The 17,720-nt window shown below is 41.8% G+C and overlaps 1 protein-coding gene across 1 annotated transcript in view; it reads right to left on the bottom strand.

Moving 5' to 3' along the window:
* slc16a2 (solute carrier family 16 member 2) overlaps positions 1–14,133 on the bottom strand; it is a 31,467-nt gene extending 17,334 nt beyond the window's left edge. Inside the window, exon 1 of the mRNA XM_080774612.1 lies at positions 13,115–14,133. Within this exon, the coding sequence (XP_080630738.1) occupies positions 13,115–13,559 (445 nt within the window). The 5' untranslated portion in view covers positions 13,560–14,133. The remainder of the gene's footprint in view (positions 1–13,114) is intronic.
* Between the last annotated feature and the right edge of the window lie 3,587 nt (positions 14,134–17,720).

Below are 17,720 nucleotides of genomic sequence, written 5' to 3'. Positions count from 1 at the left end.
CACATAGACGCACACATGCACTCACAAAATCAAGATCAGTTTGTGATGTGTGTGTGAGTGGGATTTAATGTAGCTTTTGGTTGCTCCCCTTGTTGTGCGAGCGGGGAAAAAAAGAAACAGGTTGTACTGTAATTAATCTAGATGTTCTGGTACATAGTGAACTGTACGATAACAACAGGTCCAGCACTACAAAGTCCTTTTCTATAGGGATTGAGGGAGGAACTGGCTCCAGCTGTTTGTGTAGTTTATTTATCCAAATGTGAGGGAAAAAAGAATTTTCCCTTTAAATATCTACGTCATACACCATGCCGATGTCCCCTAGCACTATGTTTGTTTTGCTTAACCCATTAATACAGGAAAGCATCCGTGTCATTTTAGATTTGAGCTATAATAGCAACATATGTTGTCTTATTTTTTTGAAAACTCGGATTTAAAGCCTTTTTTAATAACTTAGCACTTTGCAATAGCATCACATCGCAATGTGAGCTTGTAGATTGGCTATTTTCAGCACGCAACACTGTTAAATGGTGCATTTATATAGTGCTTTTATCCAAAGCTCTTTACATAGATTGTGCATTACATTCACCCATTCACACACGCATTCATACACCGATGGCGGATAAACCATGCAAGGCACCAACCAGGGAGCAAAATGGGTTCAGTCTTGCTCAAGGACACTTCGACACTAACTCTGGGGGAGCCCAGGATCGAACTGTGAACCTCGCGGTTCCCATCTGGCTGCTCTACCGCCAACTCTACCACTGTTGTACGATGGGAGTATATTCAAGCATTACCTGTCTGACATGACAGTTGCTGATTGATGATTTTATGAGCGTGTTCACATTATAATTATATATATATATATATATATATATATTCAGCACATGTGTACAGTATGTACTGTATGTTCTCAACCAGTCTGTCTGATTACAGTGGTTGCAAATAGAGTCCAATAAGAAGCACGCACATCCCAATAAAACATGTACAGTAGCTGGACCGCAGGTCTGCAACCTGTGTCTTGGCTCCCAGCAGTGGTGGAAAACGTACTCAAAGTTTTGACTTAAGTAAAAGTATCAATACTGCAAAATTGTACTTAAGTACAGTACTTGAGTAAATGTACTTGCCTGTCAACCTAAATACATTTTCTACTGGGAGATAAGACACAGTATTAGTGTGCAGACCTTTCCCTTCTTTACAGTGGTTGCAACCATGACATGATATTAACAGAATGCAGACTTGCAGCAGAAGCACAAATGTTAACTTACCGTAACTATTTTAATTTGATCAACCCCAATTTGTAGATATGTATCTATATCTTAGCTTCTAATAATCATTTAATCTATTCTTTCCTGCTGTAAATGAAACAACCAGAAACATTGTTTTTTTGTTTAGTTCTACCAAATTACTAAAATATACCACAAATATGTCTTGTTCAAAAAGTCTATATACAGTATGTCATGTGTATGTCAACGCTGTGGTCCATTTAGGTGCTGTAACATTTTCTCTGTTGGGTCAGTGAGTTTCGTGACGTAACGTATCATGTTTCCGCATGTAAACAAATAGCTGGAGAGTTCTGCAATGTAAATCACATGAGCTTCAGTTCTTTCTGCCCTCCAGTACATGCCTGTATCAGTCAACAATTCTGGGTCAAGCCTTTAGCTCATGGCTAGTCCAGAGTGACATTCAAATCACTCGTGAGGGGCGCCCACTGTATTTATAGTGGCCACACAACGTCTCACATCGTCAATGTTTGTTTAACTTGCCGAGTGCTGCCCTAAACAAATATTTAAAGTCCATAGACTTGGCTGCCATTCGATTTACATCATAAGTGCTCTAAACAAGCCCATAGACTTGAATGCCATATGACGTAATGCCATACATTGGAGGGGCTAGCCTAGCGCTCCTCAAAAATATATCTATGAGTCACATATTCACTATCTAATGGCAGGCCACTAAAAACAAAACCCTAATTTAGCACAAGATTTAGGTAACCAAGGTTTTATTTCCAATATAAAACCACAGAGTTAATCACAAAACCTACTATGTAAAGGTGAAGAAGGTTGTCATGGTCAACTGTACAGGCCAGGGGCACATACCAATGATACCATTAAGGCTCAGTCCTTGCAGAGCTAGCCCAGGTTCAAATCAAATCTGAGGGAGGGGTGGGGGGGTGGGGCACTGGGGGGGGGGGGCTCGAATAGTGTCTGAATAGTCTGAACTGGCCAAGTTTTAACTTTCAACCCTTCTTCTTTTGTCTGTGGAGTATAGAGAATGCGATGAATAGAGGGAGAAAACATTCTGCATGAGCAGAAATGTGTAACCATCTGTGGGGAAGCAAAAGGGGACAGGCAGCACATTGAGGTCGTGGAACCCTTGACACTCTCAGCCTGAGGCGTTCATTCATGCCAGAGTCCCTTGGCTCTTCTTTTGTTTTTTGTTATCAAATGTTTTTTATTTAAGACAAAAAATGTCCCTTGGCTCTTCTAACCTAACCTCCACACAAAAAACACACAAAAAAAACAAAGGGCTTTCCTGGAAGGTTGGCCTTGGCCAACCTTCCAGGAAAGCCCTTTGTTTTTTTTTTGTTATCAAATGTTTTTTTATTTAAGACAAAAAATTTCCCTTGGCTCTTTGTTTTTTCGCTGAGGAATTCTACAACTAGAGGCAGCGCAAATCAATGTTTAGACTTCTACAGTAGAATGAGAATCCTAATGCTAAAGTGGTAAAAGCACTATTGCCTCAAGACGGATGAATCACAAGAGGTGACATCATATATATTAAGATATATGAGCCATTTTGCGCATTGCCCACTGAAACCAGCAGCCGTAGCTGAGTGGGTAGAAAGAGGCCATCAGAAGGTTGTCAATTCAATCCTCTTGCTTCCTCATTGATTCTATATGTCGAAGTATCCCTAAGCAAGACACTGCTCCAGGGGCACAGTATTATGATTAGCTTGCTCCATTGGTTGGAAAATGGACGTCAATAGAACACACATCTGTGGTCCAACCGAGTTGGGAAAAACAGACAGTGTCTCATTCCTCCATCCTCCGCTCCACTTCTCTTTGTATTTTGCCTCTTTCTTTCCTCTCTCAAGCCAAGCATTTTAATGGAGTGCACTCATTACAGAGGATTAGGTCTCAACACTTCAGAACAAAAGACAAAGAGCGTTTGGGAAACAGACAGCAGACAAACAGCAAAGAGATGTGTAGCAAGCTTCGCTTTCTTTCTGGGATGTAAGGCTGGTGAGAGAGGCATTCTGAGTTTTTGACAGTGAGGGAAAGGAGGGAGAGACAGAGAGCAAGAGAGACACAGACAGACAGACAGACAGACAGACAGACAGACAGACAGACAGACAGACAGACAGACAGACAGACAGACAGACAGACAGACAGACAGACAGACAGACGGTATAGGGAAGGAACATCCTATGCCAGTGAGAGCATCATCAATCTCTAATCCGCTATTTGAGGCGTGTTTCTGGTCTGTTTGGTACATGCAGCACCTGCCTGCACATGGACATTGTGGAATGAGTCCATGTGTACTTGTATAAATATGATGTATTGGTGTGTGTAGATACGTTTGTGTGCAAAGTTGAAGTCGTTGAGCGGCCTGCGTCTCCGAGCAAAAGTAAACCTGCCCCTGGCTCCATTCAGAGGTTGAATCCACCTCTTTCGGGCTGACTCAACAATCACCATCACCATGTAATGATTGCTATTATCACACATGGAAAATGACAGCTGGAAAACACACTTAACACATTTACAGAGAGAAAAACAAGAAGCAGACGTTGCCATGCTGCCATGTGCAGCTACTCTTCTTGGCTTGCACTTACAAGCATCTCATTTGGAAATAATGTTCTCCCATTAGACTAATTAGACAAACATTGATGTGTGAACTGTTTTTGACTGCATCGATCAAAAATGACATCCCAACAATTGTATTATAATTACTGTATTCTGTGTTGTGTATTTTGTTCAATATGTTATTGTTTTTAAGCAGTTTGAAAGGCATTGACTATGTTTTGGCCACTTCTTGAGCACTGAAACCAAATGACAAAACTGGAGTACTAGATTGTCTTAAATGCTTTAATTTCAAATTGCAAACATTTCAACTAAGTGTCTTCAAAGTGAGATCTGAAAGGGTCCTAGCATGCATGTACCAACTGTGTTTGTGTGTGTGTGTGTGTGTGTGTGTGTGTGTGTGTGTGTGTGTGTGTGTGTGTGTGTGTGTGTACAGTATCTACTGTCTATCTGTGATTGTACCTGCTTACTTAAATGTAGAGGTGTAGAAACTCAAGGTAGACAAAGACCCCCTGATCTAACACAGACCCATTTCGCTGCCCTCAGGAATGCCAAATATGCCACAATTCTCAATGATCTGCCAACCGCAGATTTATAGCTGCCCTTGATGTCTGTTGAAATGTGGGAAAGCGCATGGCTACACTATCCAGCAACAGAAGGTATTGGTTTACAAACAGAAAATAGATGCTTATAATGTACAGTATGCTATATTAAGTGGCACGTAGGCCTATCTATTTTGGGCATAGATGAAATGTAAGAATGTAGCTTAGTGTCTGTGTTGCATTGCTTTCAGTGGTTTTTCACTCAGCACTTTGCATCTAGCCTATACATTTTCTGCCCCTAGATGAACATTACATTGCAGTCTCTCTCTCTTGCGTGAACACACACACACACACACACACACACACACACACACACACACACACACACACACACACACACACACACACACACACAGGGTGCCATTTCTTCTGACGCCTTGGATGGCAATTGGATGATTTGAGGCATTTTGTTCCAAAATGTGTGCAAAAAATCCAAAAGGCCAATGTGAAAAGGGTGGGATATATTCCTCAGCCTAGTAGAAAAGTCTGTGAAAGATTTCACATAAATTGCATGCTGCAATCTGGAGGAGTAATATAAAATAATTTGTTTTACAAAAGTCGGCCTCCTGCCCAGGCGGTGGCGTAACCGTCTGGGCACCCGACTGGTAATCCAGTCGCAGTGTGCCGCGGGTTCGACTCCCGAGCCCGACATGGCCTTTACTGCATGTCTTCCCCCATCTCTCTCCCGTTTCCTGTCAGCCTACTGTCTGTCCCTTCAAAAAACCAATAAAAGGTGTAAGCCGCAAAAGAATATCTTAAAAAAATAAAGAAAGAAGTCGGCCTCCTGGTGGCGCTATAACAGGCCATTCTGGAAAATTTGCAAAGAGGCAGAGGGCAGAGGTTCATATTTGGCATCCAGGGAGTGTGTGTGCAAACTTTGGCATCGACCGGGTTAACGGTGCCGGAGATTAGCTGATAACAGACGGATGGACACACACACACACACACATAATCCTGCAAACTTTGAAAGCCAATGTTAGCCAATTAGGATGGAATATGAAATATCTGACAGATCCGTCTTGAACACATGACTATAGATATAGTATACTGTGTAACGATTTGGTGGATTTTTGGACAGAATCTGGAGGAGTAATATCAAGAAATGTCTTTTACAAAAGTCGGCCTCCTGGTGGCGCTATAACAGGCCGTCCTGGAAAATGGGGCTGGTAACAGACGGACGGACGGACACAGACAGACTCACACACGGACAGAGTGCAAAACATACTCTCTCCCCATGCCTTCGGCCTGGTGGAGACAACAATGTGTCCACTGTCCAATATAGGAATCATTCATTTTGAAGCCTCTTATGTAACTACAATGTCTGCCATTGTAAATAGTAAATACTAGATGTTTGTCGCGTACCACAGTGTGTATTATGGTTGGCTGAAATTATGGTAACGGTTCATGAAAAATGTAATATTAGAGTGTCAACTGACAGTTAACCAACCACTACCGATTACCGAACATGCTGTGTGGTGTTTTTCTGTTTTGGATACCAGACTGTTATCTGAAAGCTTTTGAGCACTGCACATATCTTATACAATATACAGGCTACATTTTTCTACCGGTGTGCCCGTGCCCAGAGCCACAGACGTTGGGAGCTATAAGTCAACTAGTCACATGCCATTTGTCTTTCTCATGCTGCTGGTGGACAGCCTATTTCAGGTTACAAATTAAATTCAGCATTCAATTTGCCAATCCCTTTCTTCCACCTCTCTCACATAACTACTTTTGGGCATTATTCGCTGTGCCACAGTCAACGGCATGCCTGTCAGTGTGCTCAATCACAGATCAATACTCGTAGGGATGTCTCTGCACACAAAAGCACTGATTATTCAAGATGTTACATTTCAAACTGTTAATTGACTAGTCACGGTTGGAGATGACGTTCATCTAGTCACTGTTTTTAGAATACCCATGCATCAGCTATCATACGCCAGATACGAGAGCACTGAGACGCAGCAACTGTGTGCGCCAATAATCTAAGGCTCAGTGACTGACAATGCTTTAAGTAGCATGTGACATGTCAAACTAGGGGGTTTCCATGATTCTGAATCCATTGCAAGCATTAGTTTTGCATGAAAAACACTCATTGGGCTAAAAACGGCCAGGTCATCACATTTGGGCAAGTGGCTATGGCCTAATTTAGCTCAAGGAGTGTTTTTCGTGCAAAACTAATGCCTGGAATGGGTTCAGAATCATGAAAAACCATTAGTTGCACACGTCACATGCTGCTTAAAGCATAATGAAAATTTGGAAAATGTTCCTTATATAGGTTCTTAACACACTTAAACCACTAGCATTTATTAATAAATTGTGACATAATTCACGCCAGCATTTTCCCTGTTCAGCTCTAATTTTGAAGAGCCAAATTACCAGAGAAGTGATGATGGTGTGTGACGATGCAAGATCTCTTCCTTGTTTACCATCTGGTCTAATGGAGTCTAATGGAACGCAATACAGAGTCTGCTCTGGGCCATGGAATAAACCTTGTTTTTGACCAAAAATGCCATCTGGGACAAGGAATAGGAGATACAGGCGAAGAAACAGATAAAGTGGATGTTTATAGGCACTATGATAATGATCGTGTGATCCTGTGTTATTGACAGCACCAGATAGCAACCAGACGCTAACGTGAGTAGCATTATAACTTGATCAATCAAAAGCACTATAAAAGCCCAATTGCCGTAGATCTACGCCAATGGCGTTAAGCGTAACATTGATTAATTGCCTTTAATTGACGTAGATTAATGGTAATGGCGGTCTTTGTGTTAATGGTACCTCAACTTTCAACCCCTGAATTTACCATGATCTACTAATTATTTTATTTAAATTTTGTAATGTTATTTGGATGAATGTCATTTGGATGTTAATTGGAGGATTATAAGCAACTTCGAACCCACAACCTTCCACATGAAAGGCATATGCTCCACCACTACACTAGGCCCTAGGGCATTGTTTTAGATGTATACTGAGGAAAAACATTATAATAAAATAAAACATAATAATACAACGCTAAGCTATAAACTACATCCCTCGATCAAACTGAAATACTGGCAGCAATTAAAAGACATTACACATACAGTACATGGTTTTTTCTGCATTGCTTTCTTTGTTCTGTGGCTGAGAGGGGCAAGGAAGGGCTCAAGTAGTTTAATCCTTTCAGAGTATGAAAGCTGTGATTGTCCTTTTCCAAGAATGTGAATCAAGGACCTCCTGGATGTAAACTCTTTAACAAGCTTGAAAAAGGCTAGGGAAGAAACAGGGCAGACAGGTAATTGATGTAGACTAAATTTCCCTCAGATAACCAAAGTTCTTCCTGCTCTGTCTATATCCAGAGGGACACAAGATAAAGCGTAATGAACAAATGTTTATAGATATGTCTTTTACAAGCTAAGAGAATAATAGCATTGACCTGGAAAAGGCCAGACAAACCAAGTATTACACAGTGGTTCAGGGAATTGTCTATCTATATGTTTACCTTTGGAAAAGATTGCATACATTCTTAAGGACAAACAAGAAGTGTTTCAGGAGGTGTTTTGTTTTTTGGTTATTGTTGTTTTGCTTTCTTTATATTAGTTTGTCATGTAATGTTCATTGTTGTTTTCTGTATGTTTGTATTGTCATTTGTGTGTAAAAAAGGAAAATAAATACATTGTTGGAAAAAAAAATTGCCCTCAGATGCTTACAAGATACAAGACATGCCTTTTAGAGCACTCTTTCTCAACCAGTGGTCCATGGCATGATTAGTGCCATGGACCACTAGTGGTCACATGGTCAAGAAAAACCCTGAACAAATGCAGTTTGCAGATCTGTAATGTTCAGAGCCATTACAATTATGGAACACATTACCCACTATAATCACGGAAGCACCCAGTAAGTCTAGTTTTAAGAGGCTCCTTAAAAGACACCTGATTACCCCAATTTTCATTTTAATTAATTGGCGTAATTTAAGGGTTGTCTTGTTGTCTTGTTTAATGTTTTTATTTTTCTGTACTTTTAATGTCTTGAATGTATTTGTATTATGAATGTATTTTTTGCAAGATTGTACATGTTTTTATTGTGTTTTGTTATTTTTATTGTGTTTATTATGTTTTGTTTGTCATGGACCCCAGGAAGAGTAGCTGCTACTTCGGTGGCAGCTAATGGGGAGTCATAATGATTGCAGGTGGTCCATGGGGAAATGTTTTAAAATGTTATATTATGTTACAGTACGACTGAAAAAAACAGTTGTAAAGGAGTGCTTGTTTTCTTCGAGTTCACCTACGACGCTCTCCAGCTGCGGGGCTCAAGGTCCTCATACTAGGACCGTTACTGTTTCTGCTATACATTAACGACATGAGTGCCGCCGGAATGCATTATTTTCGGGTCCAACCGTTCCCTTAGTAGGATAAATGTACAAGGTCCAGGTTGACAACATAGTAATCTCTAGAAAAGAAGAGGTTACATATCTAGGTAATAAGCTGACAGGTGAAAGCATGGCAACAAGGACGATCAAAAGAGTAAATCAAAGGACAAGATTCCTGGGCAGAACCTCTTTTGTTAACAAAAGGGCTCTCAGGACTTTAGCTGGAGCCTCTCAATGGCACAGAAGAATAAGCTCCAAATCTCCCAAAACAAACTAATTCGACTTCTAAAGGCCTGGGACCAATGACCCACAGAGCATCTGGATAGCATTGGCTGGCTCTGGGTAGAAGACAGAGTCAAACAATTGAAAATGGGTCTGACATTCAAAATTGTACATGCAGCTATGCCCTCCATGCCCTCACTGCTTGACTGATTACTTAAAGAAAGTGAGCGACACCCACAAAACTAGAGGTAGCATAAACAATGATCTGGTGCCACCCACTTACAAAACAAATATGGGTAAATTCACCTTCCGCAGCACTGCTATTCAGGTGTGGAATGCCCTGCCCCCATTTAGACCTGAGGACGATTCTACAAATGCCTTCTGAATCCTAACAGTTTTCTGAAATACCTATGATTCTTTATCAGTGGTTCTCAATATTTCATGTCAAGTACCACAAAGAATTTACGTAATTGGCCACCGACCCCCATCTGAAAATATGTTGTTCCAGGGACCCCCCCAGAAGCAAAGACTTGACTTAAAAACGTTCGCTCTGAAAGAATATATTCAAAGATTTGTGCCACATTTTCATGATTTTTCAAAAAATAGCAGATCTACAAGCTCATAGCGCGGCACCAAGTGCTGTGCTATGAGCTTGTAGATCTGCTATTTTTCAATAGCTAAAGTATATAATGCTTAAAACACCAAGAGGGGTTCCTGCCCAGAATGGGTTAAAACAAGCAAATCACTGGCCTCCTTTAAAACAGGCCTAAAATTTCACCTGTCAGCAGGTCAGAGGGAGAGGACTCAGAGGAGGTGACCAATTTCTGTTTTAGATTCTTGGTCATGACTACATGTGTGAGTGCATGGGACCCGAATGGAAACAAGACAGCAAGGTCTTTCTTCGGAAAAACTTTTGGACCAAAATGCCTGACTGTACCTTGTGCTGTTTTCTTTTTTTCCTTTGTCTAATAAAATACATTCAGTCACCCACGACTCCATATATGGTCATGCCCTGTGACATCACATCACGCCTCCATATATGGGCACGCTTCATGACATCACACCCTCGTGCCATCACGCCTCCATATATGGTCACGCCTCGTGACACGTCATGCCACCACATGGAGAAGACTGGATCATCACCTAGATCTCCATATACGGAGCCGGCCAGCGACTTTACATCTGACCTCAAAACTCGAATCCTTAGATCTCCATATATGGAGCTGACCTGTTCTGACATTCCATGTTGATCCCTCCCCACCCCTCCTCCTGTTCGGACCTGTTGATCTGACCTCATCAAACCATGTACACTCAAGACACACTCCATATTTGGCCAGTACAGAATTCTTTCTCCAAAGCACATGCGCTCGCCCAGCAGTCAGCCGTCTGCCGTCACCCAGGCGGATGCGTGCATGCGGCGAGGTCGCTTCTCGCCCTCAGGGCGTCTTACTGTTATTCCAAACAAGATGCTTGGTTAAATACCCACTTGTTTTATATTCTTTTTTTTTGTTTTTTCAATTATAGTTGATTATTGTACAATTTGTGTTTTTTTTACATTTTATATTTTATACATGAATGTTGAGTACTGGTGTTGTACAAAAAACTTAAATAAAAATACTTGAATAATAATAAGATGCTTGGTTAAATCAGAAATTAGGACAGAACATTGCCGTTCTGATCAAAAAGAACAGAAAGACGTCTCCACTCTCCACATCTTTAGCACCCCGCGGTTTTTATTGAGAGGACGTGTGGACACCAAAGCTGTTATCTGGTACAATGCCAGGGTGTAATTGGTTTTCGATGGTGACGTAATGACGATATGTTTTAGTGTCGGGAGGATTAAAGGTAATGCCCCTATGTATACATGTATGTAATCTGACAGTTTGATTGATTGATTGAATTGATTGAAATATTTATTAACAGTTTGTAGAATTACAGTACATTTCAAGCACAAACTCAATACAAAGACTGTTAACTGTGAGTGGACGACCCAATTAAGCATTACACTTGTTTACAACAGGGTCCACATTGTTCAATTCATCAAAACATTTAGAGACATACAAATAGACACTTCTATGTAGTTAAAAAACAGAACAGGAATTCATCATATAGGAAGCAAAAGGGGAAAAGATACATATACAGTGAGGGGAAAAGGGGGGGGGCGGTGGGGGGGATTCAGATTTTACAGAGGCCAGTTTCGAATTGCAGCCATCCGTAGGTGCCCTTTGAGAGCGGTTTTGAAGGAGTCAAGGGATTCACATGTCTTAATGACTGTTGGTAGGGCGTTCCACATTTTGGTGGCATAGGAGCGAAAATAATTTAGTCCCTTGCTTGTGCCGAATCTGGGTTGTACATGGTTTGTTGCACTCCCTCTGGTGTTGTGGGTGTGGACTTCGTTTACATTAAGGAAGTATTTAGACAGGTACATGGGTATCTTGGTGGTGTATCGAATCTTGTGGACCAGACCCATTGCAAGATGCTGTACTCTGTCGTCGACCCTAAGCCATCCCAGCCTGTCAAAGTGGGCAGGGGTGAGGTGGGTTCGGGGGGTGCCTGACCAGTTTGTTTTGGGAGGTCTGGAGCCTTGTTTTAAGGGCTCTGCCATATCAAGCACAAGTAGTCATTACTCATACGTGACGGCTTTCGATGGTGATGTATATGTCGATCAGTGTCGGGTGGATTAAAGGAAATGCCTCTATGTATATGTATGTAATTTGTAAGTTGACTAGCGGTATACTGTGGTTACTTTGCGCCCCGTTTGATGCGTATGTATCGTAGCAGCATATGACGTCAGGGTATAACTGGTATATAGAGCTCTCAATGATGACGTTATTAAAGATGTGGATTAAAGGACCCAATGCCATGGTGTAATTGGTTTTCGATGGTGACGTAATGACGATATGTTTTAGTGTCGGGAGGATTAAAGGTAATGCCCCTATGTATACATGTATGTAATCTGACACCACTGCCATATCAAGCACAAGTAGTCATTACGTCATACGCTGGCACGGCGCATACGCATCAAACATCGCCCTGGACAAATTACTTGCGCGGCGCAAGTAACAAGCAATTAAGGAGCCATGTGTCCGAGTGGATTTTTCCACCATTTTTTCCTCTTTTTTCTATTTCTTTGTTCTTTTTATTATAGCCGGACACATCAGTTGATCAACATCTGATGCACTCAGTGAAGTAATAAAGAGTAAACAGATGTGAACATTTGCTACTGCAGTAAAAGCAGACTGGCTCGGAAGACTGAAAGCAAAATGGAACAATCTGAGGTGCAGTAATTTGTTCATGGTAGACCTACATGTAAGCAACAGTCTGTGGCTGCTAATCAATTTTAATGTGTTTATTGTTAGTTTTAATGTGGCACATGGAAAATCAATTACTGAAATGAAATCACTCAAATTAAATCACAGAGATCAAATCGAGGCATGTTTATGACTGTTATTATACAGAGCTTATTTTAAGATGCAAGTCATATTTTAAGATATAGGCAGGAGCCCAATAATAATCCTTAGCCATTTCTAATTGATATATTTAAGGAGTAAAACATAAATACCATAAGAGGTTTCATGAGGCAGACGCAGCTATTGTTGTTGGAATAGTCGATACCAACAACTTTTATTCATATCACAAATGTTTTGAACCATAATGAATCACAAATGTTTTTCTGTACGAAGGAAGAGCAGATTGCAGATATGATATTTAATTAAAGTTATTCATGGGAAAACGAATCTATCAGTGGCTCTTCAGAGATGTTTATTCACATAACTTGTGAAGCATCATATTTTTATTTGAAATCGATACATTTTGAAACTATACATTTTTTTGGCGACTGGGGCTTTTAGTGGCAAACTAACTGATTTGCAACAGATGGTGTTAATGAATATAGCAAGCAGCCTCATGTAGGATACTTGTTCCAAAGTCACATGAGTGCCATGTTGATCATTTACATCTATGATGTATACAGGCCTGAATGGAGGTCTGTTCTATAGATAGTAGCCTACTCAAAATGAACCTGTAGGCTATTATACTTAAAGAGTTTTAAATCATAAAACTACTACAAGTAAACCCTATAACACTATATGAATGAGTGACTGGTGATCAGATAACCTGTGGCTGTGGGCATATATACTCACCCACTTTGAACTGTGAGGTCTTTGTATCGTCGAGGGGATCTGCATGCTCCTTCGCCAGCATCATATGGAGGATGCCGAAAGAGTTTTGAATCCCGAAGATCGATCCATTGCACCAAGTCGCTGCGAAAACCACCAGCCAGCCAAACCCCCCGTCGGGCGGGACGAACCCCGCGCCCGTACCCTGAGAGTCGTCGGACCCTGAGGGGGTCTGTGGCTTACACCCCGCGTCATCTACTATCAGCTGCACGGTGCTGTCCTCGTGCGAGATCTTGCCGTGCGTAGTGAGGGTCTCGTCGCCCTTATCTGACACCACCGGCGGGTCCGGGGATGGTGCACCTCCTTTGTGCTCCTCCATCTCCGCATCTGCCGCCAGTGTCTGCTGCTGCTCCGCCCGGGGAGTCTGATGGTGTCCGCTGGATGTCTCTTCTCCTGCACCGTCGTCCATGCTGTGTGTGCTCCTGTAGATAGATTATTGCTGTGGGCTCTGGGCGCTCTTGCATCAGATATAGATAAACCGACGCAACCGACTCCAATGTGTTTTTTGTTTAGGAAATGTCAGTTAAAAATATTTTTGCTGCACGGCAGGTTCCCCCTCCCCTCCCCACGGCCACTAGTGTCCAGTCTGTCCACAATCCCAAAGTCTGCTCAACTTCATCAAGATCCCAACTAGGTCATTGTGGCACAGAAGAACCGTCTGGATCTTTCAACAACAACAAAAGTAAGCGGCAGCCTCTTTATCATAACGTGGTTATTACCGCATGTAGTTATACTTTCCTGTTCTTCTGTGTTAAATGTGGACCACCCGTCAACGTGCGAAAACATCCGCTTTATAGCCTCGAACCAATGTCATTGTGTGACAGATAGTCCAAACATCTCCCGGTCAGGTGCTCCTCCTCCTCCTCTCCCTCTTTCGTATGTTGTGTTTATACAGGATGATAAGCATGAAATAGGTACAGTAGGCCCGTGTATGTCCGGGACTGAGATGGTGGTGGGTGGGTGTCGTTCTAGTATCAACAACATACGTACGGCCCTTCATTCAATAGGTTGAAACCCGCCTCCCGCCCCCCAAACGAGCCGTGGATCCAATAGCAGCGCTCAATACAGCTGTGGGACGGATTCTACAGCTTCGCACGTTATCGGATTTACGCCGGAGAAACACGAGTTGCTCTCGTAAACGCATGTCTTCTTCTCACAGACAGTCTTCTTCAGGGGGACAAGTCATGATAATTTGCATATTTGCTGACTCAAGATCCGATTGCTCCCGGCCTCCCCCTCAACAAGTCACTAGTCCAGACTGGACTCAGTCTTTCGGAGAAACTTTACAGATCATCCTTATCTTATGGATAGAAGAATAGAAAGCTCTGGAATGGATATAGACTGCGTAGGCGTTGTTTTCCCTTGATCACCATCTCTCTTCCTCTAAAGCGCATGTATTATTATTGTTGCTGCCCAGTGCTGCTGTGAATCTAACATGGAGAACAATTATGCAAGAGTGCATAATAGCCTGCATGACAGCTCGCATCAGTCGCTGCCTTCAGCGTAAACTCCCGCGAGAGATGACACATATCGCGCGCAAGTAGAAAATCCCACAGTAGGAATCACACCAACAAAGTAGGGTAGGCAAGTGCAAGTGGAAGTGGGCAAGAAAAAAAAATACACACACACACACACACACACACACACACACACACACACACACACACACTCAGAGAGAGAGAGAGAGAGAGAGATTTAAACTGATAAACTCATTTCACCTTGAATTGAACTGCAGAACACTGTCTTTTCAGTCTGAGTCATGAAATGAACATTTTTATTTTCTATTTTTTTAATCAAGCTGTCAGTCATATATGTATGTAGTATGTGAAATTTGTTTATCAGTTTCAACTTTCCGGCTGGTCAGCCATGACAATTTTTCTGGCATATTGGGATATTTTTGTCTTGATCAAAATATCCAGAAGTGTACACTGGCAAATAGTCACCACTGAGTGGGGCCAAAACTCAACAATTGGACTGTATGAATATTAGAACAAATATGGAGGGAAACTGCATTATGCCAAGCCCTTTTCAACATTAAGATTTTATTTGTATTATTATTACATTTTTTAGAAGTTTATCATTATGTTTATCATTTTCCAGGAGACTTATGGAATTGCAGATTTGCATTGCATCTATAACACAGTTTAGTCTCCAGTATAACTCTCCAAAATAGATCTTATTTTTTATAAATCTTCAATTCATAAAACATTGTTTACAGTATTAAAAACTCAATGTAACGCAGACATCAACAGTGGTCAAGTGGGACTGAAACATCTGTCAATTTAAATTAAAGCTGTGGCTGCTGAGCAAGAGCAATGTGTGGGATGTTTCTGGTCATGACATTTTCATGTTGGCTTCAGTTTTCACTGTACAACGCACCAGGAAAATGCTAGGCCTACATTTAAACTGCAAAAAATGCCACCACAAGTTGTCTCTTAAAAGGTTCCCTGGCTAATCTAACTATAAATGCACCAAGTCTCTGTGTGTGTCTCTGTGTGTGTGTGTGTGTGTGTGTGTGTGTGTGTGTGTGTGTGTGTGTGTGTGTGTGTGTGTCTGTGTGTGTGTGTGTGTGTGTGTGTGTGTGTGTGTGTGTGTGTGTGTGTGTGTGTGTGTGTGTGTGTGTGTGTGTGTGTGTGTGTGTACGTACTGTACGTCTGTAATCCACATAACTCGAGATCCGTTTGCCCCACCGACTTCAAATTTGACACACACGTTCCAACCCACCACAGGGGGTGCAGTGCCCGGTGTCGAGTCGGTCGGACCCACTGTTGTCCAGAACCGCCCCAAAAAGGCCTCTGCCCGGGCTCTGGACAGGGCCCCTGCCCAGTGTTCATGGAGCTGGCCTGTTCTGACATCATTCTGACGTCTGCATAGACTCCATATTTGGGCAAGGGCATGCCTGACAAAGAACTCCATGTATGGGCATAAAAGGGATAATATATGGGTGGGTCATTCATTTCCAACTTGCATCGTACCAAGTAGACCAGTGCCCAACGGGCACCGCTGTAGAGGCTCCAATGGGCACCGCTCTAGTAATAGTTCGGTGCCGCTGGCGGGTATCTATAATCACATTTCCCAGAGTCAAAATTGCATTCTCAGAATTTCTCACTAGTCATAATGGTAATTAAAGATATTAGTAATAACATTCTTACTAGTAAAAAATCGTGTCGGTATGTGTGTGTGTATGTGTGACTGACTGTGTGTGTGGGCGCGTGTGTGTCTCTCTGTGTGTGTGTGTGTGTGTGTGTGTGTGTGTGTGTGTGTGTGTGTGTGTGTGTGTGTGTGTGTGTACTGTGTATATGGCAAGACATTTCAACATTGAACCACACTACTATCTGAAATGATGTGACCTTTAAGAAAGGATACACAAATTGAATTCCTCTTCCAACAGCAGAACCACCAGTGGTCAGTGGTGTATTCTACCGTTATATAGTAAATGAAGTAATGCAGATGTTTAACAATAATTAACTCTTGAGAGTGTAAAATGGAACCAAATGGACCCTTACCTGTTACACTCTCAAGACAAGAGTTAAAGATCCATAAGGGTCCATGTGTTTACCAACTCTCCATCCTTTAGCTGGGGACCACGTGGAACCCATTCAAGAACCACTGGTGGTCCCCAGACCACTGATTGAGAACCACTGCAATAGACTCAGACACACATGGGAATGGACCCAAGTCTTCACTGCTCTGTCTGTTTACAATTAACATGATCATGTTTCACGTTCTGTCTATTCTGCTAGATCTAAAAATATAGCAACTCTGACGAGTCTGATTACGAGGCATCCCCAGGATTCCTGTTGAATGAAGTGAGTGTCAGAGGTCATGGGGTGAAGTCAATATTACTTCCTGCTGGAAGAGGAATTTTTCAATTCCTCAGAGAGAGGTGTGGGAAGGCGAGGGAAGGAGGTGGAGCAATTGCATAATTTATAATTATGGTCAATATCCGGGGGCCCACACATGTTTTAAATGCTGACACAGACGCCCACTGCTCACAGAGTAAGTGTGAATACCACATAAGGCTATAGTCCTTCCCACAGCTGGCCTGGGTTCGACGAATACGACATAAGACCTTTTGTCGCATATAACCTTAATGCCCCCATCTCTCCTGCCTTTTAAAAAAGAAACCTTAAAGTGTGAGACAGTCATGAGATCTCGTTCAGATATAACGTGAAGCATTAACATATTTGGTTTTACCTTATTTGGTTCATTCCAAACAACATTCTTCTTTTATTACCATTTGTTTGATCATGTTACGAATTAAGAACTGTATATTTACACCCTTTTCTTTCTTTTTTTTTTACAAAGTATGTTTATTGATTTTTAACAAAGACAATCAACACACATACACACACAACAAAAGCATGAAAATAAAAAGTAAGACCCAACATTATTGTAAACAAAACAAATGAAAAGTATACAAAGACATAACAAGAATAATAACAAAACTAGAAAAAGTGCCCCTCAGGGGTACTTTCCTACTCCACCAGGCCAGGCCAGGTCAGGTTGTGGCCTTCTGGTGGCGCTATAATAAGCCAATGTGAAAAGGGTGCCATTTGTTCTTAAGCCT

This window comes from Protomyctophum bolini (assembly GCF_963924005.1).
Source record: "Protomyctophum bolini genome assembly, chromosome: 10".
Classification (NCBI taxonomy): Eukaryota; Metazoa; Chordata; class Actinopteri; order Myctophiformes; family Myctophidae; genus Protomyctophum; species Protomyctophum bolini.
Note: the sequence above shows the minus strand (reverse complement) of the source record. Positions and strands in the feature narration are given on the sequence as shown.